Source organism: Neomonachus schauinslandi, chromosome 5 (assembly GCF_002201575.2).
Source record: "Neomonachus schauinslandi chromosome 5, ASM220157v2, whole genome shotgun sequence".
Taxonomy (NCBI): domain Eukaryota; kingdom Metazoa; phylum Chordata; class Mammalia; order Carnivora; family Phocidae; genus Neomonachus; species Neomonachus schauinslandi.
This window is the reverse complement of record NC_058407.1, coordinates 15789112-15816026: the sequence shown is the minus strand read 5'-3', so window position 1 is coordinate 15816026 and position 26915 is coordinate 15789112. Positions and strand designations below refer to the sequence as shown.

At 43.9% G+C, this 26915-nt stretch overlaps 2 protein-coding genes across 7 annotated transcripts in view; both read left to right on the top strand.

Moving 5' to 3' along the window:
- The window catches only part of RFX4 (regulatory factor X4), a 133952-nt gene extending 131397 nt beyond the window's left edge, over nucleotides 1-2555 (top strand). Inside the window, exon 18 of one of the 2 annotated variants that reach the window (XM_021687598.2) lies at nucleotides 2232-2555. In XM_021687598.2, the coding sequence (XP_021543273.1) occupies nucleotides 2232-2504 (273 nt within the window). In that variant the 3' untranslated portion in view covers nucleotides 2505-2555. The remainder of the gene's footprint in view (nucleotides 1-2231) is intronic. The other variant, XM_021687600.2, reaches the window with a different exon arrangement.
- An 11887-nt stretch (nucleotides 2556-14442) lies between these two features.
- The window catches only part of RIC8B (RIC8 guanine nucleotide exchange factor B), a 98464-nt gene continuing 85991 nt past the window's right edge, over nucleotides 14443-26915 (top strand). For 3 of the 5 annotated variants that reach the window (XM_044915829.1, XM_021687601.1, XM_044915828.1), the window contains exons 1-2: nucleotides 14443-14640; nucleotides 23534-23581. In XM_044915829.1, coding sequence (XP_044771764.1) covers nucleotides 14557-14640; nucleotides 23534-23581 — 132 coding nt within the window. In that variant the 5' untranslated portion in view covers nucleotides 14443-14556. The remainder of the gene's footprint in view (nucleotides 14641-23533; nucleotides 23582-26915) is intronic. The other 2 variants (XM_044915830.1, XM_044915827.1) reach the window with 1 other exon arrangement.

Below are 26915 nucleotides of genomic sequence, written 5' to 3'. Positions count from 1 at the left end.
TGGGTCCTCGTGTTCTCATGTGCATGATACATGGGGCTGGGTTATATGACCCCTAAGCTTCTTTCTAGTGGCAACACCCCGGTGTTGTCGCCAGATAGTTGCTGAGGTGCCAGGCATGTTCCCAGATGTTGGGAATGTGGTAGTGAACGTGGCAAAGCCCTGCCAGGAGTTTATGAATAGAAGCCAATGGAAAGAGACAGCTAACAAGCAGGATGGTAAGCGCCTGACCTGAGAGGCAGAGGGTGGAGCATTTAGCTTCTTGAGATAGGATGTCCAGAAAGGTCTCTGAGGAGGGGACATATGAGCTGAGATCTGAAGGAGGATAAAAAGGCAGGCGTGCAAAGAGCTTGGGGGTAGGGGTGGGAAACTAGTGTTCTAGGCAGAGGGAACAGGTAGGGCCAAATTCCCTGAGAGGGGAACCAGCGTGGCATGCCACAGGATGGGAGAGGAGGCCTCTGGGCCAGGGAGAGCACCATGAGGCTAGCTGACGTGCACGCAGGGAGCTTACTTGAGAGAATATCAGGAGGGGGAAGCAATCTTTTGGAAAAAATTAAAGACTGCTTTGTAATAATATTTCTTAACATTACTGTTTGATACCTGGGATCTTGTTTTCTTGGGCAGGGCCAATCCTACTATGATCTCAGGCCTGAGGGTCCCCCACGGCGGCCATACACACAGCATCCTGTAGACTCCCTTACTGGGTACATGGATGTACTCAAGCGTTTCTGATCTGATCTGGGGATATGAAACCCTTGCTTTGCGGTCCACAGTCATCTTGGTAACAGCCCTGGGTGCCTTCTCCCCTGAGTTCCCAGACACCACCTGCACACTTCTCGCTCTTTCCGACCTGTTCTTGGGCTGGGAAGTGGCTGCAGTTTCTAGGTAAGGCCTGCTGGGCATGTAAGAGAAACCCATCCTACCCGAAGTTGGAGCCCTCTCTCTCGACCTGTGAGTAACCGTTTCTCTCTGCGTGCTTTGGGCCCAGCAGCCTGCCCCGCTTCCCTCGGGCTCCCACTCGAAGCAGCAGAACGGTTCCCTTTGGCCCCTGGGCCACGGGGAGCAGCCACTGCTGCCAGAATCCCTTCTCGCGGCTGTCTAGGCTTCAGCCTGTCTGTCTCCCTCACAGGAGGCAGCCTCCCACCCAATCCCTCGGGGCTCCACTCTCCAACTGTCAGCGAAGACAGATGGGGAGCAGAAGAATTCATACGTGCTCTCTCTGCCCTCCTCGCCGCCCTTGCCATCCTTGTTAACTGGCTCCCATGTCCGTGCTGGGTGGCCCTGACCTAGCCCAGTGAGGAAGTCTGTGTGTGGACGGGCCTGCAAACTAGGAGCTCTCACCTTCCTCCCCTCTGACTGCACTAAAAGGGGCTTATTTGCATAGCTGTCTTGGAAACAGAAAAGAATGCTGGAGAAGCAGCACTGCAGAGGCACTTCTTTTATTCCCGATTCTTTCTAGAACGGCTTCCCCCTCTCCTGTCCTCCACAAAAGCACCCTTCCCGTCCCCTCTCCATTGGCTTATCTCGACTCCTTCCTCCACATTCACACCAACCCCGACAATTCACCGTTTCCTCCTTGTGCATCTTTCAGGACTTCACTGAATGTGAACCAAAAAGAGAGATGTTCTCTAAGTGATAGGCACTAATAATAACCTTTGAAGCTGTTGGCTTGCTTCCTCTTCAAAAGCCTGCTTTTAGGCTGCAGTTCATAATTGAATTCAACTGTAAAATGCTATTTTTAATAATGTCACTGTGTTTTACTTGGTAGTATTGTTCTCTTGGGTTGATGGAATGGGACATATCCCATCTCCGTAACTAATGGTAAAATTCACCACCATACATCCATACGTCCTAATCTGTTTGGACATGCTGTTACTTGTACACACACACACACACACACACACACACACACACTCACTCTCCTGTATTCCCAGTGGGGCTGTTCCTTCTTTTGGATTTGAGTTCCCCAGATATTCCAGAGTTCGAGCACAAAATCAGTATTCCTACTTGAATGTACACCAGTCCAACTCTGGATATGAAATCCTTTGCATTTCTCCTGTTGGTTACTTCCTAGACCAAGGTTCAATCTTTCGGAAGTTCACTGATTTCCTTCCTCTCGACTTTCATTAATAGCATCTTAAGAAATTAACTTAAACTGTGAGCGTGACCAATATTGTGTATATGCAACTTGCAAGCTAAGTTTAACCTTGTGGAATTTCTTTCCCCTCAACAAGTACCCTTTCAATAGCCCTACTTCCCGGATGGAACCCTGTTTGATGAGCAGTACTCCCCGACTGCATCCCACCCCCGTCACCCCCCGATGGCCAGAGGTGCCCACAGCCAACACGTGCTACACAAGCCCGTCTGTGCACTCCACGAGGTACGGAAACTCTAGTGACATGTACACACCCCTGACCACGCGCAGGAATTCTGAGTACGAGCACATGCAACACTTTCCTGGCTTTGCTTACATCAACGGAGAGGCCTCCACAGGATGGGCTAAATGACTGCTATCGCAGGAATCCATATTTAATATTAATAATAATTATTAATAATAAACCCAACGACCCACCCCCAGAAGACTGTATCTCTATACATCATAACTCATGGACTATTCCTAGGTGTCCATCTTCCTAATGAGCGTGAGTCTGGGATTCAGTGTGGGATGAATCAACTTTAGTTCAGAAACAGGACTCACTAAAAGTCCGTGAGACGGGGTTCCTGTAGCCAAGCCAGACTTGACTGTTTCTATCGAGCACTATTCCGGGCAGGCCAATCTGTGCCTCTTCCCTCTGTTCCATGACTTTGCTCTGTGTTGCCAAACACTCCCCGTAAGCTACTTATCTTCTGTTGACAAAAGCTCATTAGTCTTGATGGACACTAGAGACAGAGTCTGGTTTGTGTTCTTGGATGGGCACATAATTTGCCAAGAGCATTCACCTTGCCATCTGTCTGTCATCTTACTGTACGACGAACAGCCCTCAGGTATGTTCCACGCGTCCCTTGTTCCTGGTGGTGCCATCACTGCTTCCTGGAGCACCAGGGGGAAATGCTGATGTCTGGAAAACTCCAGAGTCCCTGTTACTGCACCCATGTCTTTCACAGTACCTGCATTGTCTTGGAACGTAAGCACTGTGTAGAGGGAAGGAAGAGACCTGTTCTGTTCTATGCCTTAAGTTGATGGAGGTTTGTAGGGGACCGGTTCTTCTACACACAAGTATTTGTCCTAAGTTTGCACAATGGCTAGTGTCAGCAAAAGGCAGGAGAGGGGTTTTCAAAATTCTGTGAGAATGTGGATTTATGGTATTGAGTATCACACTCAGCTCTGCTGTATTAACTTTGTGAAACCAGATGGACCAAACGTTAACTTACCAAGCACCAAGTGTGAAGATGACTTTCATGGTTCCTTCGTAAGACCATAATAATTTCCGACACTTTGATAGAAAAAAGAAATTCAAAGCTGTGCCTTTGAGCCTCTACTATACTGTGTATGTGTGGAAATAAAAACTGTATTGTACTTTTGGAAAATTTTTTCGTAGGCATTTTTCTGTGAGATTTGTAGCAGTTTGTGAGGTTTGTTAGAGATTAACATAGGTTTTCTTTCTGTATTATAAAATGCACCAGGCAATTATGGTGGACCTATTACCCTATGGGTAAGAAATAAATGGAAATATGACATCGGATGTTTTAGCAGTTGTTCTGTAAATAAAATCTTTGATCACACCACTCAGTGTGATAATCATGTCTACAGCTAAAATGGAAATAGTTTTATCTGTACAGTTGTGCAAGATATGAATGGTTTCACACTCAAATAAAAAGTATTGAAATGACCTCTTTCTCCATTTTCATTTTGCATTTGACAATCTGTGTGTGTGTGTGTGCGAGAGAGAGAGAGAGAGAGATACAGAGAGATAAATGGCATTGTGAATACTTAGGGTATAAGTAGACAAAACAAAATTAGGTGGTCTTATCTGGTTGTACTTACCCACTTCCTCCATCATCTTGTCATCAAACAGTCATTACAATTTGGATACGCCACACATCTGGTCCTTGAATGATTTAGTATCGAGAGCCTAATTGAGTTTTGTAGGGGACCAATTCTACTTACAAGGATATGTCTTAGTTTCGCACGATGGCTAGCGTCAGCAAAGGGCAGGCCTTAGGGGGAATATTATTCTTCAACACCAGCATCAATAAGAGGTCCCCTGGTACTTAGTTCATTATGCTTTAATGATCACTGGGTGTAAAGATATTTTCAAGTGCAGGGCTTTAAATACTAATAAACTTCTGGGATAGAACAGTAACATTACTGAATACTTAATAAGTATCAACGAATTTTTCTCCAGCACTGCATTTTGACTCTAGAGCTGAAGAGTGAGGATATAGCGGCAAAAATGACTATTTTGTCCAAACGTTAAAGAGTAGGATCTATGAGAAATTCAGAGCCACAGATTTCCAGAAATGGCAGCAGTGACTATTTTAACTAAAAGGCAAGAGAATTTGACAACTCAATTTGCATGTTGAAAGATTTATTTTTAAAGCCAAGCTCTTACTTGCCATTACATAACGTATTTATACCTAAAAATGATTTTAGGATTAAAATGATATATTTTACATAGCATCCCCTTAAAAATATTTCACTATGTTGTTCAACAACAAGAAAGTAGATGTTGGATTTCACTCCCTGAAGGTAAATTAGTTTGATCTCTCAGCCACGATGTATTAGTTGGCCCTGGCTGAGGAAAGCGGGGTAGGGGGAAGAAAAAGAAAATGTCAGATTTAGTGACCGTATAACGGGAACCTGAGAAGAACCAGACCTGTGGCTCTCTTACAATTCAAAGCTAGTGCTCCATAAAGGAAAGGATGTAGCCAGTCTGACGTTGGACTTAGCAAGCACGACAACCTGAAGCAATTGCCGGGCTGCGGCAGCACGTAACGAACAACACTCATGTGCAAGTAACAGCCGCAAGGCCGTTAAAGGGACAGAAATCGTCACAACCAACAAGGGCCCGATCCTGGAGAACAGAGCGCGCACCCCAACGACTTTGCAGGCCCGAGAACGCGGGCCTCCCCCGCACGGCAGAGCCGAGGGCTGGGGGTGAGCACTGCAGGAGGACGGCAGCGTTCCACGGAGGGCAAGGGGGCCCTGCGCACGCTCTCCGGAGCGCAAGGTGCCCACTCTTGGGAGCTGAGTGTGCTGCCCGTGTTCCCCGTTGTTCTAGACCTTCCATTTCAGAACTGAGAAGGACGTGATGAGGAAAAGACAGCAGCTGCTGTGAACCTGTGACTCAAAATGCCCCTTGTCTCCCCTCGGGTGGTTTCTCGCCAGTCACCGGAATGAGAACGGGCAAGGGTGGCAGCTGGGAGTAGGGCCAGTCACTTGTCAGAGGAAGAACGGAGGAGTCTTGGCAATAAAGGGACACTCCCCTCCTCAGGACTCTCTCTGGAAAGGACCCCGCCAGCTTGAAACTGGCTGAAGTCATGAACGGCAGCCAGGACGGCTCACCCACGCTGCAGGCCTGTGGCGTCCTCCGCAGCCATCCTGCTGTGTCCCTTTGTCAGGCCTCTCGTACACCCCAGGTCTGGGAAGAAAGGGAATCTGGGGCCCCTCTGAGGCTGCAGCCCAGTCAGAGACCAATCAGAAACGTGCGCCATTGGGTAAGCCCAACCCAAATGGACAAGAACTGAAAGGGAGTCTTGGCTTCACCACCACGTGACCTTGGAGGAGTTCCCCTCCGCACTCGGGACCTCGAGCGGGCACGTTCTAGGACTCTGCCATCTCAGATTATGGCTTGTGGGCTGATGGCGCAGGGCCGGCAGATCTGGGTGAGGAGGGCAGACAGCTGAGGGGAAACAAAGAACGGACTGGCAGCTGGGCCGGGATTCAGAGAGGGAGCAAGAGAGAGGCCGACGGCTCCACCAGCTGGTGCTCAGAAACGGCCTGCGGTTCGTGCCCATGAGCTGGGCCCGTTAACCTGCCCCCCGCCACCCAGCGAGGTGTACCCCCTTCCTCAGTGCCAGCCCCACGCTCTTCCACGACTGTTTCCAGCTCCGTCCTTCTCACTAGCTTTAAAGTGACATCAGTCAAAAGGTCTGAAGCATATCTGCCGATGGAAAGAGCAAAAACAAACAGGCTGTTTGTCCCAATGTCTTGTACCTCTTAAAGGCAGAATGGCAAGATTTAAAAAAGAAAAAACAGTAAATGCTGGGGAGGGGATGATATAAAAATTCCCTTTATTGCAGGGAAAAGACTGTGTAGGTGTGTGGGGGGGAGGGGGGTTGATCTTGGTCTTCTGAAGCACAGAGCTCAGACTTAGTCAAGAGCCCAAAGTGTGCAAACCGTCGTCACTGGAAGCTTCAGAGAAAAAGCTGGACATCCTCCTTGGCTTCAGAGTGAGGTAGCACTGAGATTAAATCTTGGTCCTGCCAAAGATGTTATGGAAGGCACATGCCTGCTCTAAGTAGGATTGGACTTCACTGCTTCTCAACTCTGGCTGCCCAGTAGAGTTACCCTGTCAACGTTGTAAAAATACTGATGTATAGGTCCCGCCACAGTAAATAACTGGCCAGGAATGTGGACCGCCCCCCCCCCAGCCCCCAGCAACAGCATCAGCAGCTTTCGAGTTCCCCAGGTGATTCTAATATGCAGCCAAGGTTGAGAAACAACCTCCTTCCACCTCGAAGCTCTAAGATCCAGGGACTGCTATTCCCTGAGTTATGCGCCCCAAGTTTCTTTTGGTCAGGGTTCCAGTCTGTCCAGAGTGGAGAAGAGTGCCACTCCCCATAATCTACGCCCCCGCCCCGCAGCTGACAAAGCGCCCCCTAAGGGCACTGTACTGTTTGCCCCTCAGCCCAGCCCACCTCCCTACCACTGTGCCGCCTGCCCTCCTAACCTGGACTTTCTCTGCTTCAGTTCCTTGGCAGCCTCCCAAGCTGAACCAGCTTGGACACGGCCCCTGTGGTTTCCTCTTCTTCCAAGGAGGTCAGAACCTTTTGTGCTTCCTCAGCCTCCTCCCTGAAGCTCTTCCCCCATCCCTCCCCCTGCACCTTGCCACCGCCCCCAGCCTTCTCACCCCCATATTTTGCTGCTGCTGGTGTAGGTGAGACAGAAGACGTGGGCCCCAAGAGTTGAGCAAGGAGCTGTTGCTAGGAAGGGAGTGTGGGTGAAGAGAGGTGGTGGGCGGGAGAAACAGGGCTCCCCAGTCATAGTCCTCCCTTCGCCATCATAAATGCCTCAAGAGCTAAAACCAGTTGTTTGAGAACGATGATGAGAAATAATGAGGTCTGACCGCGACAGCAGGGGTGAGAGAATCAGCCTCAGGAACAGCTGCAGGGCTGCCACTTGGTATTTAGAAGAGCCTCCTGAGAGGAGGAAAGAGCTGCAGAGAGAAGTTGAGAAGAGTGGATTCTCCGGGAACTGCCAAACTGTGCTCCCACCAGGGCTGGTCTCCCAAGTGTCCTGGCCCGCGCCTCTCAGACCCCATCAATGGCGAGGGCTGAAAGGTAGTCAGGCAGAGTGACCGTCTAAATGAGGAGCCCGCCAAACGCTCACCTCCCCTCGCTCTCAGCCTCCATTGATGGAGGTTCTAGGACTCTGCCATCTCAGGTCTGGGAGTTGGGTCTGCCTGCATTGATGGAGGTTCCTATTTCTTGGGGTCTGCTCTGTGCCAGGCACATCATCAGATGCCCCGTCTCCGTTCCTCACAACCTCCTTGCAATGTCAGTGGCGTGATCATTTCTGTGTACACGTGAGGAGACGGAGACACGGAGCCATGCCCAAAGTCACCCGGTTAGGTGGCAGGGCTGGGATTTGAAGACAGAACTGCCCCACTCCAGAGCTGGTGCTCTTCCTACAACAGCACTCTGCCTTCTTCCTCCTTCCTCCTTTTGTCTCCACTCCACCCCACCCCCAGGCCTCTCTCCTAAGCCCCTTTGGCTGGTGCAGTTCTTAAATCAACCTTGACCATGGTAATAGAACCTACTGGGGTTGAAAAAGAGTTTCAGAAGTTCTGGGAAATCCTTGTGTGCGCTAAATGAAGGCAGTCTCTAAGCTGGGCACCAGATCTTTCCCCCAGGCGGCACTGCACTCATTCTGTTAGCAGCACACGGGCCTTCCCTCTGTCATTTCCCAGGGTACGGACGAACCATACATTATCAAGGACAAAGATTTGGTCATTCTATATAGAAACAGGAACAAAAGAAAATCAGTAATAATGTTAAAAAAAAAAAAAACAGGTCACAGGAGGATTTTTATTAGCAGGTTGAAAAAAGACTCTGCAGGGGAGGTGCAATGAGCCAAGTATTCACTAGAATGAAGTCATTTGAAGGGGGGAGGTGGGGGGGAGCTGGCTACCTCTTGCTGTTCAGGTCACTACCCTTTGACAGCAGTGGCCTCTGACCTCAACAACCCTACAATTCTGTTTTGACTGACCCTGAAACCCATGAAATTCAGATGGAGGCACTGCCCCAAAGTTGAGATAAAGCTGACTAATATGGGAAAAGCTCCCGGTATGTGCCCTCAGCTGAAAGGAGCTCAGCTCTTCGGTGGTAGATGCAATTTATTCTGTCCTCCTCCTTTCAGGGAAATGCTAATCCTTCATAGGCGACTGGAGGGGAAGACTAAAATGTGTTGATGATGAATGACAATAATCCTTTGTCCACTCCTGCCTCCTCCTAGGGTTGAACCTTAAGAGTTTAATCAAATGTTGGTAAGTAAATTAATGCTTTACTGCATAAAGAGTTAAAAAGCGAGTAGGGGGAAGAAGGGCTGTGAGAATATATTTCTTCTGATGTGTGAATCTCAAACACTTAATTGCAACGACACTGATATGGGGCGTGTGTGTGTGTGTGTGTGTGTTGTTTTAGTCTCCTCATTTACGCATACACATATATGACAGTGTCCCCAAACTGTCCTGTCCTATGTTAAAGCATGTCAGCATTAAAGACGTTAACTTCAAGGCTGAAAGACCAAAACAGTGTGCAGGAATTACTTTTCTGTTGTTACACATCAGCAACGACAAAACTCGTGTGTTTGTGCATCAATAGGAATAACATGACCTTTATCCCCGAATCTTCACATCATTGTGAGGGAGGCTGCATTTTGCATTCCAGTTCGGCTAACATTTTAGGGGCTACTCCGCCCCAGGGCTGCTGTGCCGGCCACTTTGACGGCCACTTCTTGTAACCCTCCAAAGTAAGTTTCATAATGCTCATTACAGTTGAGAAAATCAATGTTCAAAGAGGGTGAGTGACTTATCCTCGAACACCCAGGGACAGAGTTAAAAATTCAAACTAGTCTTTCGGCTTTCAAGTTTTCCTGTTAGATACAAAAAAATTGGTTGTCAGAAGGGGTTTTAAAGAATTTGACACATGATGGGCTTCTGAGACACACACAGAGAGTTGGGACTCAAACCCAGGTTTTCCAATCCCCGGTCCCGGGGCTTTTTGCCACATTACAGCATTGCCACCCAAAGCGCTGGGTTTTCCCAAGAGGTGTTTGGATGGGATTCCAAGCCAGCGAGATGCAAATAGGTCTGACCCACATTCCAGTTCTTGAATAAATAAAAACTCCTAAAGGGCAGAGCCCATTTTGTGTGCTTAATTTGAGAGTCCCACTGTGGACAGTCAATATTAAACAACGATAGGTACATCTGCCAAGGACTAGCAGCATGGGTTCCATTTTAGCAATTAAAAAATACTGGGAATATGCCTGAGGAACCAAATAAAGGTGCTGAAAGGCTGGATCAAGTAATCATAGATTTTTAGGAGTTTAAAAAAAAAAACTTCGAAGTCATCCAGTCCAACTCTAATTTTATAAATGAGACCCTGAGAAATTAAAATAATGTGTACAAGGATCTGACACCGGCAGGCAACAGACCCTCTCCTGTCTCCCAGTGCTATTTAACTTTATGTCATAAGGCATGGTAAGAGAATGTTTTCAGGAACGTAACATGCCATAAACTGAAGTTGGACTGGTTGGCTGTGAAGTCATCATTGATTATGAAATGTCTCTCAGATTTAACTTTTACTTATCCCACTGACCAACTGACCTCTAAGAAACCTCTACTGCTGGCTTTCAAGTTTAACCAGGTTGGTATTTCTCAAGTGTCTCGTTAATTTTGGTTTCCTGAACTCCTCTCATGTCATTCGCCCCCCCCCCCCCCGCCCAATCTGCTGGCCCTCCAAGCTCTCTCCACTGTTCTCTCCTTATAATTCACCTTCTCGGAGAAGGCTTCTCTGCTTCCTTGTCTTCCCATCAATATTTATCTTGCTTTGATTTGCACAGTACTTATGTTCAATTCTTTCCTTCCAGAAAAGATTCATTTGTTGCCTGGCTTTTTCTTAGATCCCCAAAGGACAAGATAAATGGTTTCTACTCACTTTTATTTTTTTATGGTGCCTAGGACAATGCTGTGCTCTAATAAGCACCAAATATTTGTTAAAGGAACAAACCATGTTAACTTCGCTACAAAAGGGAGATTATTGGTAGAAAATGAAATAAAAATCACTTTCATCTGCTAGGTTATTCTGAATTCTCAAAGACTAACAAGTCACATGCACATGAGTTTGACAGTCTATCAAAAAACTAGTTCAGTGATTGATACTGTATCAAAATATTGGTCCTTTGGTTCTCAACCCTGGCTGCTCACTCAAATCAACTCAGAAGCATTTATAGCTACCAAGACTTCACCACAGATCAACTGAATCAGAATCTGTGCAGGTAGCCCAAGCAATGATTTGCATGCACCACATTGGTATTTGATCATGTATTTATATAACCTCACCCTTATTAATAGACTTTTCTAAAGAATGAGCATGATCAAATATGGTTTTGTTGTTCTTAGAATCACAGAATTTTAGAACTGAGAACTAAGATACTATCTGGACCAACCCCTTTATCTTACAGCTGAAGATTCTGTGACTTAAAGATTGAAAGAGTAGCCTGACAGTGTCAAGGTGATTGTTGAGTGACAGGTCATGTCCTGAATTCATGGAATTCTCTGAACTCCGGTTCAGGAGCTGTAGCGAGTAAACCAAACTGTTCAGTTTTTAAATTTCTGCTTTCTTCTATAGAAAACGTATAAAAATTAGTGTGTGAGTGTGTGTGTGTGTGTGTGTGTGTGTGTGTGTGTGTGTAAGATTTGGATTTTAAAAGCTGTTAGCACCAGGTACTCCTTAAAGACCAATCTGGCACATTCCATCTAGCCCATTGTCATAGCAGAGGAAATGCCACAGTGGGATATATCAAAGTCCAAAAGAAATGACTAGTATTTATTTGCAGGTTTTTTCATTGGCCCCGATCCATAACATTTTATGCTATCAGAGCCCAGTGCACTTCTAGCCCTCAACTATACCACTTATTAGCAGACTTACTGCTTGTGAGCAAGCTAATCAACACCCTGAACTTCCCTTTTCTCTATAAAAAGGAAGATAGTGCCTGTCCTATTGACCTTGCATTTTTCAGTTATTAGAAGGATTAAATCAGATGATCTATGTGGAGATACCTGAGAATAGTAAAGCACAGTGTGTACATATGTGTAGAATTCTTATATTACTATCCTTCAGAGCGATGGCTTGTGAATAATTATGTGTTGCTTTGATTACCTGGGCTCTAAATCCTAATTCCTCAGTACCATGCCACCCAAGAATCAACAGGAACTGGAGTTAGTGCTGGACTAGAAGTTCTAGTCACTGAAAGTATCACATAACTAAATATTCAGGGAGGTAAAGTGATGTAGTGACCAGGATTTAGCTAGTCTAGGCTCTAGTCCCAGAGTCTGCTTTTAACTATTGACTTTGGACAAGTCACTTAATTTTTCTGGGACCAGAGTCTCGTCAGTGGTCAAAGGATGACTTGAATTAGAGTCAAAGATCCTTTTGATTTATAAAATCAGAATATTAGTGCTTAATTAAAATTACTAAAGTGCAATTTCCCAAGTAGTTAATTGATGTGGTTTCACATTTTTAAAATTTCTTTTTAGAAGTATAGGGTTAGAGCCTAAAAACATAAGCCTATTTCTGGTAAACAGACATTACAAACACCTGTGTAAGACCCTCTTTAAAAGAAAACATCTTGGGGCACCTGGGTGGCTCAGGTCATGATCTCGGGGTCCTGGGATCAAGCTCCACATCGGGCTGCCTGCTCAGCAGGGAGTGTGTTTCTCCCTCTCCCTCTGCCCCTCTCCAGAGCTCATGCTCTCTCTCTCTTGCTCTCAAATAAATAAAGTCTTTTAAAAATTCTGTAAAAGAAACATCTCAACTCAGATACTTTATGCTGGTTAGTGTCTTGTCCTGGTGCCCTTGCTCCAAAAATAAATATATGGTTACCCAAAAGGCACAGAATACACTACTGGACACTGAGTAGGCACCCAAATACCATTACCTTACAGCTCTCAGTTTGAGCCCTAGCTCTTGTTACTTAGCTCATCGGAGCCTGTTTTCTTATCTATAAATGGGAACAATACCTTCCTCAATGATCCATTAAGATAGTGTGTATTAAAATGTTTTTTTGTAAACTGTTAAAAAACAATCGCAAGATATTACTATTACCTAAGGAATGTAGCTTATTATACCGTGACCTCTCTAAGAAGTGGACTTTTTCAAGAGATAGATTAGAATCTTTGTGAATTCGTTTATTATGGACACAGTACCTACTCCAGTGCCTGCCTCAACAAATATGCTCAATAAATGTCTGCCGCATGAAAAGTATAATCCACAGAAAGACCAAAGGCTCCATGAGCTTAGATTCTATATTTCTTTTTATCTCCAAAATCCCAGAGCTAGCACAGCATCTGACACATAGAGGAAATACAGTAATTATTAGATGAATACATTTTTGTCCCCTCTAGTTCCTCTTCAGCACAGCTCAGGAGGTAGACATGGGCAGAAGAGGCATCAAAGATGATTTTTGGTAAAGGCTGCTTGGAATAGAACTGAAAATTACTTGGGAAATTCACCCACTCTCTAACATATAGCTTGGGAGAGCAGAAAGAGCATAGACTCTGAGTTCAGGTTCAGTTTCCAAATTGTCCAATCTTGGTAAATTAATCTATTAACCTCTCCAAGACTGTTTCCTCATCTTAAAATGAGAACAGTACCTCCCTCATAGGATTGGGCACTAGAATGGAAGCTCCGTAAGAGCAGGGACTTTATTTGGGGCCCACTGTATCTACCCTGAACAGTACTGAACTTTATTGAACAGTGCCAGGTACAACCACAGGTTCTCAAATACCTGTTGACTTTGTGAGAAACTGACTGAGAGGACACAGGTGCAGTATGTAACAGAAAAATTGCACATAGTAAACACTTGGCAAACGTGAGCCTCTTTCTCCTTCACTTCCCGCATCACCACTATCATCACTAGTACATCAGTATTATTACACGACTGGCAGGTGTAGAGCAGCTGCCTTTGGGGAAAAGACCCGGATTTAAATCTCTAATTCCCCATTTACCAGCTGTGTGTCTTAGGGCAAATTACTTAACCTATCCGGGTTCCTTTGCTTCCACAAGAATCTCCGTGTCGTGAGAATCAGAAGCTGCATGGCGACCACCTAACATTGAGTCTGGAACCCCCGCGGCACGTGAGACGTGGCAGCGACTATCACTAAGGCAAAAAAAAAAAAAAAATCATTTTATCCAGATAACTGCCTGCAATTTCCCACATTACTGCTGCTGAATACATAACATGACCGCAAACAAGGGGAGGAAGGAAAGAATTTCAAAGAGACCGAAACCGCTAAACGAGAAAAAGAGGGAATTAAACCGGTGCTTGGCAGTTTCCACCAAGGGGTGCCAGTTTCCGCGACTGTCAACCTGCCCGACCAGCCAAGGCTAGAGCAGGACAGTCAGCTCCGATAGGAACAAAAAGGAGGCAGAGCCGACGCTTGCACCCTCCCCTAACGGTCTCTTGGCCGCTGGCCTCGAGCGGCCCCGGGACTCCCGTTTCCGGCCCTGGCCGGACCACAGCTCCCAGCATGCCTTTGGCGGGAAGTCTTTCCCGCTGGATGACTACTAATCCCGGCATGCCATTCGGCACTCCAGTAAATTAGATGGAAGAGTGGAATGCCCCCAACGAACGCAGGGAATTGTAGTCCATTTAGTTGCTGGCTCTTAGAGGGGCGGGGAAGAGCCGGGTCGCTCTCGTCAGCTGAGGAGAATGATTCAGAGGAGGGTCAGGAGAGAAGAACAGTTCTCTCTGCAAGAGCCCACTTAAAAGGCTGTACTCTTCTCCGAGGGAGGGAGAGGCAGGAGAGTAAGCGAGGCCTCGGGCCTGGCCCCGCCTCGGGCCGCTCGTCAGGGCTCTATCGAGTCCTGGGCCTTGACGGGGGTGGCCGCGAGGCGCCGGTTGCTGGGGGACCGTGACGTCGCGGGGTGAAAGTTGAGGGGCGGTGACGTCGGCCCTGCCCGGGCGGAGGCTGGCGGGTTGGAGGCAGGAGGGAGGGAGGGAAGGAGGGAAGGAAGGAAGCTGGGAACGAGCGAGCGAGCGGGGGCGCGAGGCGTTTACCTGGAGGCAGCGGCTTGGGCGCGCAGAGCGGCCGCGGCTCCCCCGCACCTGCGGCCATGGATGAGGAGCGCGCCCTCTACATCGTCCGGGCCGGCGAGGCGGGGGCTATCGAGCGGGTCCTGAGGGATTACAGCGATAAGGTAAAGAGCCCTGGCCCCGGGCGTGCGGTGGAGCACCCCCGGGCCGCCCTCGGGGCTTGCACATCGCATCCCTCCCAACCCCCTTCATTCCGGGGATGCGCGTTGCTCTTCCCCGAAAACGTTTCCGGCTTGGGCATGCGTGTTTGTGCCCCCAGCCTTTCCCGTCCGTGCATCCTGCATCCCCCTGCCCCCACCCTGGCGCCCACTCCTCCGATTCCGGCCCAGCAGCCTGTCCTACGGTCCTCTTCCCAAGCGTGCAAGTCACACCCCCGGAATCCGTAGATGTGCGTCTGTGCCCTGTGCCCCACTCTGGGATGCAGAAATGCACGCGAGGCTTCCTCACCTGTATAGCATGAAAAATCCGTGTTTCCGTGCTTGAACACGGCCCTCGATATGCATAAAACCTATCAGCCACGATGGCAGTTCTTTGTATACCTATAGCACTGTACACTTTCCAAGGCTTGGTGTCTCCTATATGATCTAATTTGATTCTCAGAGTGTTTATAGGGTAGATGGTGTCATCCTTCCCATTTTATAGATGAGAAAACTGAGGCGCTAAGAACTGAAATCATGCCAAGGTCATGGACGTACTATGTTGTTAAGTGGGCGGGGGAAGAGAGATTCTGACTCCGAATAATACCTGTTATTTGTATCGCATTAACAGCTTTCCCATCCGTTCTCTCATTTAATCTCAACGGCAGTCCTGTGAGGTTTTATCTTCGTTTTGTAATTGAGATTCTGTATCGGTTAAGTAACTTGCCCAAGGTCATACTTGTGAGCTGGGATTCCAACCTAGGTCTTCAAACCATTCATTGTTCTTTCCACTTTACAACTCTGCAGTATAAAGGTATCTTGTTATAAATCCCAGCCACTTCTCTGAATGTTTCTCCAAGAACCGTTAGCTCATTACTTTTCCTTCCAGGAATTTTACATGCTCACTTCAAAAGGTAGCATACCACACCTTTATTCTTCCATTTAGAAGACTACTTTATAGAAATGACTGACTACTCACCCCTGTGAAAACACTCAACACCAAGTCTCACCCTAGATGTAGCATTTTTCTTCCTTTCACTAGCTTCCACTCATAGTTTCCCTTTCTGTGTTTGCTATGTCCCCACCACTGCACTTTATTATACTTTGTATGATTGAACTGCCAGTGTGCCATTTCTGCCCTGGGTGGAGGAGATCCAGAAATAAAACACCTTCATTTCCATTTAATCTTCCCAGCAACCCTGTGAGGAAAGTGGTGGTATTCCCCATTTCACAAACGACATTTAGGATAATGTTGCCTCAAGTCCACACAGTCATTGAGAGATGGGGCTGAGATTTGAATCTAGGTTGTCTGACAGCTCTTTCTACAGTACCATGCTGCTTTCTTCTTGGAGGATGTATGGATGGATTAAATTCTGTTTGTATCTTAGCTCCTTCACTCTCTAATATGCTTTACTGTTGCATATCTGCCTAATTTAGGAGAAATTCATTTAAGGCATAGGTGTACATATTGTAGAGATTATATTCATTTAACGTGATTTATAACTCCTTTCCAAAAAGAATTTGAGGCAGCTACCAACTGATTTTCAAAAGAAAGAGTGTTGAATCAACTAGTATTTCTTTTGCAATTACTATATGCCAGATATCCAGCAATAAATAGGAACTTTCTTCTCTAGGGAAGGGAGGAGGAAAAACCTCCAACTGCATCTTACCAGTTTCTTCAATATTTCTCCTTCCCTTCATGGCTAAACTGATTAGAACTCCAGATTGGATTCCTTGAATTTATCTCTTCCTCTCCTTGATCTCCCTCCAGGTTGGTTTCCACTTAACCACTCCTAGCCAAGTGCTGTCAGAGCTTAGGTTCTGGACATCTCCAGCTCCCCTTTCACATTGAGAATGTTTGTAAAGTTGTAATGCCCAGTGTATATTATTTAAGGTGGTATTCCTGAAGTGCTTTTTGGGCCATGCCTGATAATGCTCTGACTTAACTCAAACCCGGTCAGTCAGCTCCTTCAGAAAAGAGCTCTCATGTTTAACGCTGATTATAGTAGGGCTAGCGTACAAAGAAAATAGCTGAGGTTCATGTTGGCAGTGGGGCTATACCCCTCAAGGCAAGAGAGACCTAGGAGGCAGATCAATAGGAAGGGGAAGTATGATTGTGGTGGTCTGGCAATAAAAATGGGGATGTGGAATTAAATTGCCCAGCTCTATGGGATATGGAGTTTGAAACCCTGAAAAAGTAGCTGAATACCATGTGCTTCATTTTCCTCATCTGGAAAAATCAATTTGAGAAATGTTCAGAATAAAGGGTGATTATGGGGCATCGAGGAGTCTAACCAAGAATGGAAATGAATGATGTACAGAGAAAGCGACTGGTTCGTTATTTGGGGGAGGAGGTTCTCTATGCTACTTTGTTTCTCTAATAAAGCTAGAACTTGGGACAGTTCTAGAAACACATCACACATTTGAGTAGGGTATGTAAATATCCTGGACCATGTAAGAGGACTTTTTCCTTTTGCTTTCCACTTTGGGGTGGAGTTCTGACTCTTTGAGTTCATTCCATAGATTTCTGCAGAGGAGCATGTTTAATGGGCTGTTCCCTCCAGAGACTGGAAAGAAGGTAGAATTTAATAAATCTTGGTTCAAATCTGCCTTTTATTGGCTTCATGGCTATGGATGTTATTTTAAGCCTGAGTCTTGGCTTCCTTATCTGTAAAATAGGGATAACATTACCTAAGTTATCATGCGTCTTAAATTAACTGAAGTTTAATGCTGTACACTGAGCACAGTGTACCTAGGAGGCTTTTACTCAGTGAGTTATAGTTCTAATGATCAAGGTAGTCAAGAGATCCTGTGGCCATAGCGCAGGCTCTGGAGCCAGACCGCCTGGACTCTGATCTTCAACTTACCATCCATGTGTCCTAGGACAAATTATATAACTTTGTTGTGCCTCAGTTTCCTCACCTGTCCAACAGGGACAATAAAGTACCTACGTCATAGGTTTGTTGTCAGGATTAAATGAGTTATATGTCTACAGCCCTTGTAACAGTGCCTGGCAATGAAGAGCCTGTAACTGTTAGTTTTGAACAAAAAAGGCAGGAGTTAAACCTGTAGCACTGAGTTGAAGTAGCCTGATAAAAAAAATTAGGGAGTATACTCCATCCTTTCTCTTTTTCCTTGACCCTTACATTTTCTAATGGGTAGCAAAATACGTTGTACTATGTTTAGAGCACAGTTACCTATCTGGCTCCAGGTAACAACATCTAATTTCTGCTGTATTACTGAGACTAATTTTCAAGCCTTCTTCCTTCATTCACTGACCCTTGTTAATCTGGGGAGAGGGAAGAGCCATCTATCCCAGAAAAAATGAAACTTGTCTGTTTCTCAAGGACATAATGCAAGTTGACCCAGCATAGGAAAGTATTAAAAAACAGGAAGAATGGTTGTTCTTCTTCATTTGTCTCAATTCACTTGTTAACCTTTACTGAGTGCTTGCTATGTACTACGTATTATCTATCCCAAGCATTTTCACATGTCATCACATATAATTCTCTTACATTAAAACTTATGAGGGAGATACAAGTATTCTCTTTTGGCGGGGAATAGGAAATTGAGGTTCAGAAAGACAAAGTGACTATCTATGGGCTCAAGGGCACATAGCTAGAAGTGGCAGACCTAGTCTTTAGATTCCATATCCAGGCTCTTTTTGCAAGGTCATGTTGCCTTTACCCTGTCTATTCTGTGTTTTTGAGCACAGAAGAGAAAAAGGTTTTCAGGACCAATACACTACTTCCTTTGGTTACTGTTCGGTCCTAATCACCTCCACTCCAGTTATAGAATGAGCTATTAATTATGGGACATACGGATTGTTCTAATATAGGCTGTCCAGGCTCCTTCTCCTCCTCCTTCAAGGCCTGTTCTGATAACAGATTTAGTAGAGGGGTGCCTGGGTGGCTCAGTTGGTTAAGCTTCTGCCTTCAGCTCAGGTCATGATCCTAGGGTCCTGGGATCAAGCCCCACATTGGGTTCCCTATTCAGCAGGGAGCCTGCTTCTCCCTCTTCCTCTGCCCCTTCCCCTGCTTCTGCTCTCTCTCTCTCTCTCTCATTCACTCTCTTTCTCAAATAAATAAAGTCTTTTTTTAAAAAAAGATGGTAAACAAAACACAAAAAGAGATGTTTAAATATAAATAAACCCAACTGTGCTATTTATCGCAATAAATGTAAATAGAATGTATTAGTTTTCCAGGTCTGCTATTACAAATTACCACAAACTTGGTAGCCTGAAACAACTGAAATTTACTCTCAGTGTTCTGGAGGCCAGAAATCCAAAATCAAGGTGTCAGCAGGGTCCTGCTCCCTCTGAAGGGTCTAGGGGAGAATCTTTCCTTTGCAGCTTCTACCTTTGGCTTGTGGCTACATAACTCTACCCCTCCCTCCTTCTCGTGGTCCTGCATTGGGCTCCTTGCTCAGCGGGGAGTCTGCTTCTCCCTCTGCCCCTTCCCTTCCCCCCACCCCCGGCCCCAGCTCATGCTCGTGCGCGCGCTCTCTCTCTCTCTCTCTGTCAAAATAAATAAAATCTTAAAAAATATATATATAGTAGAGAGATTGGTTGCCATCATTATGATTATCAGAACAAACAGTGATCAAGGGCCCCGAGATGTGCAGTAGTATCTTAGCTCCTTGAATCAGACGATATTTAGACTAGAAGGAATCTCAAAGGTAATTAGATCTGTCCCCTTCAGTTAATAGGTGAAGAAATGGAGGCCTAGAGTCATCAATTATGATGATAGAGAGATGGCTTAGTGGCCATAGAGACTACCTGGGCTTATGATTACCCCATAGCAATCTCCAACAGGATTCCATTTTGGAAGTAGGGCAAATTTATGACCAAATTAAAGATAAAAGTTATCTAAGATACAGGCAAGTAGGTAGGTCTCCCAAGAGTAGTCCTCATAAGAGAGGAAAATGATACTGATCGCTGTGAGGTCTTCATTTATGTGGTAGAAGGACCTGATTGATAGGGACCTAATATTGAGACAGTTCTAGAAATACAGGCTACACATTTGAAAAGAGTATGTAAATATGCTGGACCAGGTCAGAGGACTTTTTGCTTTCCACTTGGAGGTGGAGTTCTGACTCTTTGAGCTCATTCCACAGATTTTTGCAGAGGAGCATGTTTAGTGAGCTGTTCCTTTGTTATACCTTGTTCTTGTCTCCAGACTGGATTATATAATCTCTGGCATTTAGTTCTAGGAATAATCTCTATTCATGAAACACAGCACAACACACACACATACACACACATACACACACCACCCCAGTAGGCTAATTCCCTTGTATGAGTACTGTTTGAGTGTATCTTCTAAAATGTGAAATAACTCCTAGTTCTCTAATAGGTCAGTATTTGGCTAGATGCCACATCATAGGCCATGCTATAATAGCAGTAGTGGCCACTTACTGAACACCTGCTATGTGCAAGGTGCCATACATAAAAGATAAGGAAACTCTGACAGGTAGTAAAGTTGAATAACTTGACCAAGGTCACACTTCTAGTAAACAGCAGGACTGTACTCAAACCCAGTGCTGTCTGACTCCTGAGCCTGAGCTTTTTAGAGCCTACTCATAGGATATAAAACCTATGTGGAGGAGTCCTCTTAAGTCTGGTGTGTCACTGAGCTGTTCCTAGTTTACTTGGTCTCTAGTTTATATTTGACTTGTTGCTCCTGTTCATCTGGAAATTATGCATATAAAGAAGGTGAGGTGGTTGACTGTTGGCTAGCAGTGCTATAAAGGTATTTACAGCCAGAAATGCTGGCTCCCCTTCCCTTCCCTTTCAGCCTTAGAAAGGGTATAGAATAAGAGCTAGAAGTACTGAATAGATTAGGTACAATCTAAGTTGTATAAAAGAAACCAGCCTTAGAGAAGCCAACATCTTTGGATCTAAACAGTCTTAGAGGGCTGAGCTTCTGAATAGATTGGCACATTCAAAATTCAATTTGTATTGCCTCACATGTCAGTATATTTTCTAATTAAATTAAGCACTTGTGTTAGGGCTTTTGAAAGCTGTTCTTTCTTTTTTAATGTTGTGGTTTTATGACCGGATCAGCCTTGCATTTAAAAGCAACAGAAAATTTAGTCCTTGGTACTACTCTAAATTATCACCTTAAAAGATAAATTCTATGTAGAAACTGTTTAAAAGATATTTTTATAACTTAATGAGGGTCTTTCCAAAAGGGGATTTCTTTCTCTGTTCCTTTACCACAAATGCCAGAAAAAGTTTAGGAGAACCATTATATTGGCAACTAGGTTCATTTATTCCAGATAATTTATGGATTTAATATTTCACATATAATGGCAACAAAATCAGCTTTCTTGGTCTCTGCAATTTATTTTCATTTGTATTGGACTTTTATTAAGCTTCAGTTTACAACCTTAGCCTGATGTCTGCTGCTTCTCTATCTAAAGTTAGTTTTTATTAAACCTCGCTATAAATTCCTGCATTATAGACTTCAGATTTACAACTTGTTCTTCCTTTCTCTTTTCTTTCTTTCCTTGTTCATTTATTCATTTATCTTTTATTTTTTAAATTTCCTTTTTAATTATAAAAATAATATACCAACGATGAATTTTGTCAGACCTCACCAGAAATCCTACCACCGCTGTACAGTTGCTTTTATTTTTGCATTTTAACACTCAAGCCTTTGTTCGAATGCATCCATATACTTATGCAGGTGCTGTATAAGAGACATCTAGCGTGGTGTTTTACTATTTTTCCATCTGATGCCATTATAAGTAATTTTCCATGTTGCTACAGAGATTTTTAGCCATCTTTTGGTTTAATTGCAATATAATATTTTATCAGGTGGATGCACAGCAGTTTATTTCATCCGTCTCCTGTTGTTGGATATTCAGATCGTCTCTTTCTTTCTTCCATTATATTAGATCACACTGCAGTGAATATGCTTACGTATATAATTTTTCTCTCCTTCTGAATGATTTCATTAGGATAAATTCCTAGGAGTATAGAGGTTCTGGGTCAAAGGATGTGAATGTTTTTATGTTTTCTAGTATATGTTGCCGAATTACTTTCACTTTTAGAGTTTATGTCAGTTTATACTGCTGTCAGCAATATCACACCTGGATTATTGATGCCCATTTCTTAGAAGGCTTTATGTCTTCAGTCTTGCCCTCCTTTGATCTGGCCTGTAAGCAGCTGCCCAAAATATTCTTCCAGAATGCTCTACCGTTCACACCTCCCTCAGAGTCTTCCTTTAGTTGCCTGTCACGTATCTGGCAGTTCAGGTATAAATTTTTAAATTCAAGCCCTTCTTACCACCTGACATCATCCATTTTAATTGTTTTGCAAACCGTATGTGAGGCAGCCTCTCTTGAGTTTCCTCAAACAGCCCTTCTCTCTTATCTCTAAGTCTTCCCCCGACCATTTCTTAAATTAAGAACTGCTTCTCTGTCAACATTTCTCCATCTCATTTAATTTCAAAAATTGCTTCTTCTACAAAGCTGACAACACAGAACCACCTGTAATGATGATATCTTTAGTGCTTTGGCAACTCCTGATGAGTTGCCAATAAATGTCAGTGTGGCCAATGAGAAAAATACAAAAGAAGGGCAGAGATGTTCAGTGATTTTTTTAAAGGAAAACTTAGGATTCATAAGAGCACTTGGTTCTCCTGAATAAAACTTGAGAAAGAGAATGAGAAGATTTGTGCTCTGTTTTTGGGTACTATCACTGTTTCTGTGACAGTGGGCAAGGTAACTTACTCTGTCCTCTGTTTTAGCTACAGAGTGGAAAATACAGTGTTGCCAATCATTTGGAGAGTCATGACACTCTGTTCTCTTCTAATTATTTTTTTGTCAATATCATTGGCATTATCATCATTATAATCCTTATATTTACTGGGCGTTTACTTAGTGCCAGGCACTGAGATGGTAGGTTATATGCCTTAGCTATTTTAACCCTCACAGCAGCTCTGTGAACTAGGTACCACCTCTTTTCACAAGAGAAATCCAGTGATAGAGATTTTGTTACTTGCTCAACTAGTTAGTGGTGGAGCCATAATTTAAACCTTAATTTTTAAAGAATTACTTTTCTGAAATGCCAGTCTATCAAATTTCTTTCCTGTCTACAATTCTGATTATTTCTAACTGCATGTGAAAAAGAAAGCAACATTGGGTCTTAGCGCTACTGGAAGACCCTTCCAAATTTCTGTCCAATTTACTTTTCCATTCTCTTCTTTCTCCACTCCCTCATCCCCTCACATGTGTCCTATATTTCACTCTGACAGACCTGTTTATTTCACAATTATATCATACCATTTCACACATCTGAGCCTTTGTTTCTGTCCTTAGAATGCTTTCCATTTGCCTCCTGGCAAACTCCTACTCATCCTCCAATATCCAGCTCAAATGCTCTATACTTTGTGCAAAGCATTCCAGATTTCCTCAGGCAGAGTTAGTGGCTTGGTACTCCGTTCTTTTGTCTGTTTTTCTGCTGTAGTCTGTCTTTTTTTTTTTAAAAAGATTTTATTTATTTATTTGACAGAGAGAGACAGAGTGAGAGAGGGAACACAAGCAGGGGGAGTGGGAGAGGGAGAAGCAGGCTCCGCCCAGAGCAGGGAGCCCGATGCGGGGCTCGATCCCAGCACCCTGGGATCATGACCTGAGCTGAAGGCAGACGCTTAATGACTGAGAGCCACCCAGGCTCCCCACTGCTGTAGTCTTTCACACTGCTTTATAATTATTTACTTACATGCCTATCTTCCTTTAATATGAGTGTTGAAACAACATAGGAAGGCAACATTTTTACAGATATATTTTTAAACATAACCAAAATTAAAAATCTGTGTATTTAAAATGACATTGTTTCCCTTTTTTTCCCCCTCAGCATAGGGCTACTTTCAAATTTGAATCAACAGATGAAGATAAAAGAAAGGTAAGCCTTGGTGTTACTCTTTGTGTGTGTATTTGTGTGTTTGTGTGTGTGTGTGTTTCATTCATGGACTCTTTAAACAGTGAACTTGTTTTCATCTGATGATTTTTAGGTTTTGGTTTCCTTTCAGTTTGTTTTTAGGAACTCTGAGAAGAAGACAAGTACCAGGGTTAGTATGGATTACACCCAACCTTCTCCTGGTCCATTCTCACAGGACCATTATACTTGCATAAATCGGGGGAATGGGAAGGGTTCAGAGGGGACTGTCCCCATATCTTCTCAACTCCAGAGATTGACCTTATTTGGTGGCAGAACTGTAGGCTGCCCAAAATGCATTGCTAGTATTGTGAAGCTTGGCTTTGGATTAAGTTTTGGGAAAGCAGCTGTTCATGCTGCTGCCCCTCAACCACACATTGTTCCCTGTACTAGCAGTTATTTATATTGTCAGCAATTACCTTGGTCACTGACTTCAGAGGCATAGAGAAAAATGGAGTCAAGAGCCTCACCAGTAGAGGAGTTATTGTAAGAAAGGGTACATCAGAGGGGTGCCTGGGAGGCTCAGTCAGGTAAGCGTCTGACTCCTGATTTTGGCTCAGGTCATGATCTCAGGGTCATGAGATCAAGCCCTGCATCGATGTCCAGGCTGGGCGTAGAGCCTGCTTAAGAATCTCTCTCCCCCTCTCCTTCTCTCGAAAAACAATAAAAAATAAATAAAAATAAATTAAAAAAAAAAAGAAAAGGTGCATCAGAGATAAGACCATGTAATGTTATGTTTGCCTGTTGGGGTTGCCTGTGGTTGCTTTACTTAGCTGATTAGAACATGATGCTAAAGAAGGAGCTCACCAGTTCCCCCTGAGCATTTTGCTGGGCCCCATACATCTATCCCTGGCCATACAAATATCAAGACCAAGTGAGAGAATATGACTGAACCAGTGTAAACCTATCACTGCTGCTGAAAAAATAGCTTAAATCCAGTGCTTTGCTGGGAATGGTTTGATAATACGTTGAAATCATCCCTTTATTTACCTCCACCCCTATGTAATATCTACATTTTGTTCATTTTACTTCTTAAGGCTCCTTCAGTCCATTCTCTCCTTAATCCCTGTCCTAATTCAAGCCGTCCCCTGAGCTACTATACCAGTTTCCTGACTGTTCTTTCTTTTTCCAGTTATGTGCCCTTTCAGTCCATTGTCCATAATTCTAAAACAACAATATGATCATGTCACTCCCAACTTCAAAACCCATGAGTGATTTTCTTTGCCTCTAGAATAAGGTCAAGCATCTTAACATGATAAAATACATGTCCAGTGATCTGATCTCTGTCCACTTTTGCAGCCTATTGCATACTACTCTATTGTATTTTATACTTTAGCAATATGAAATATTACCAGGTACATCCACATCCCTTCTGTCTCTTTCTTCCTAACTTTGCTTACGTTGTTTTCTACCTAGAATGCCCTCTCCTTGTATACCACTTCCTCTTTTCACCTGGTTAATTCCTACTCAGCTCTAGGAGCACCTCCTTCAAGAAGACTCCTCTGGCATTCTGTCAGGATGAAGTACCCCTCTTCAGTATTTCCATAAAATTCTATGTAAATCTCTAACATTATGCTTGTACATTATCCCTTATTATATATTGATGTCTCTCGTTGATAGACCTTGCAAACTCCAATGATAGATACTATTATTTATCTTTATATCCTCGACATCTAGAATGAACAGCACATAATAGGTATTCAAAAAATATTTATTGAATGAGTGACATGGGGTATAAACCGTGAAGGGTAAAGATTTAAGTCTGATTTTCTTTTGGATTTGAACAATGTAAACAAGACTAGAGTACTTTGTAGAATGGATTCTCAACTAGGGATATGCTGTTTGGAGAGCCTTTTCAAGATAGGCCTGCTCAGGCCTGACCCCTTATCTACTGAGTCAGAATTTGGGGGTGGAATCCAGGCATATGTGTTTTTATAAATGGTCTTCAGGAAGTAAGTACTTACACATTTGGTGGGAGTGCAAAATGGCACAACCCCTATGGAACAGAAACTGGCACTATCTACCAAAATTACAGATGCATTTTGCCCTTTGACCAAGCAAGGTCACTTTTAGAAATCTATTCTGTGGATAGGTTCAACCCAAGTAAACATAGTATTCATTGAAGATTGTACATAATAGCAAAAGATTAGAAACAAACAAATGTCCAGCAATTAGGGAGTATTTGAAGAAACTAGAGTACATCTACATAATGGAATACTATGATGTAAAGAGAGAGAGAAGGGGAGGGGGAGAAGGAGAGAGACAGGTATGTGCTAAGGGGACAGAGAGTTAAGTGAAAAAAAGAAGGAGCAAGGTGTTAAAAAGAATTTTTGACAGACTCATGGTAGGTATTCAGGCTAGGGAGGCAGCTGCTGTTTTTATTTTATTTGAGAGAATCTATACTATATCTGTTGATTCATGGTGCCTTGGGACTCTGATACTAGAATCTGATAGTGCTTTTACTGGTCAAAATAAGTACATTAAGACAGAGATTCCCCCCACTCCATGTAAGTTTCAGTTGAGGCAGAATAATTCTCCACTCAGTTGTTAATAAAGCATGTGTATTTTCTGTAGGATAGTAGCAAAACATAACATATCAGAGTATTGTTTTTTACTGTTTGCTAGATCTTTGGAGACAGTAGTTCCTGTACCAGTGTTATTTTCAGTGATAGTAGGTAGATTCCTGCTTCCTGGGAGGTCTGATATAAACATATGCAATTAGGGACCTAGCTAGCTGTCTTATTAATGGAAAAACATAGGCAAACAAAATCATTTTAGTCTCCAGGAGTTAAAATCATTAGTGACTCTTTCCCACCTAAAGCCCTAAAACTATTGGAATACTCTGAAGGATCTACATCCTATCAGCTTTTTAGGTTCTCTGTGTAGAGACATAGAATAGTAGGCATGTCTCCACATTAAACCCAGTCTGACAATAAGAGGAACTCAAGTTACTGTCCAATTTGTTTTGCTGCCCTAGTTCTCTTTTTCTCTTTCCTAAACATGTCTCTGGAGCCTTCTTCCCACAGCTCCTTGGTAACAGCACCACCCCTTTCAACAAACTACAGGTGCTATCTTTCTGAAAAACACAATACCTTTCTTCTAAAAACTTTTATGACAACGTATAAGTAAATGTAAGGGAACAGACAGAGCCTTTCAAAAAATAAAACTTGATTATACTGAGCTTTTTAGGAATTGGTTATAAATTAATGATCTTTAGACTTAGTTCCCAACACTTAGGTAGTGTTTTATATTTTTACAAAGATTTGCGTTGCAACAGTAATGCAGTAATGCTCTAAGTATG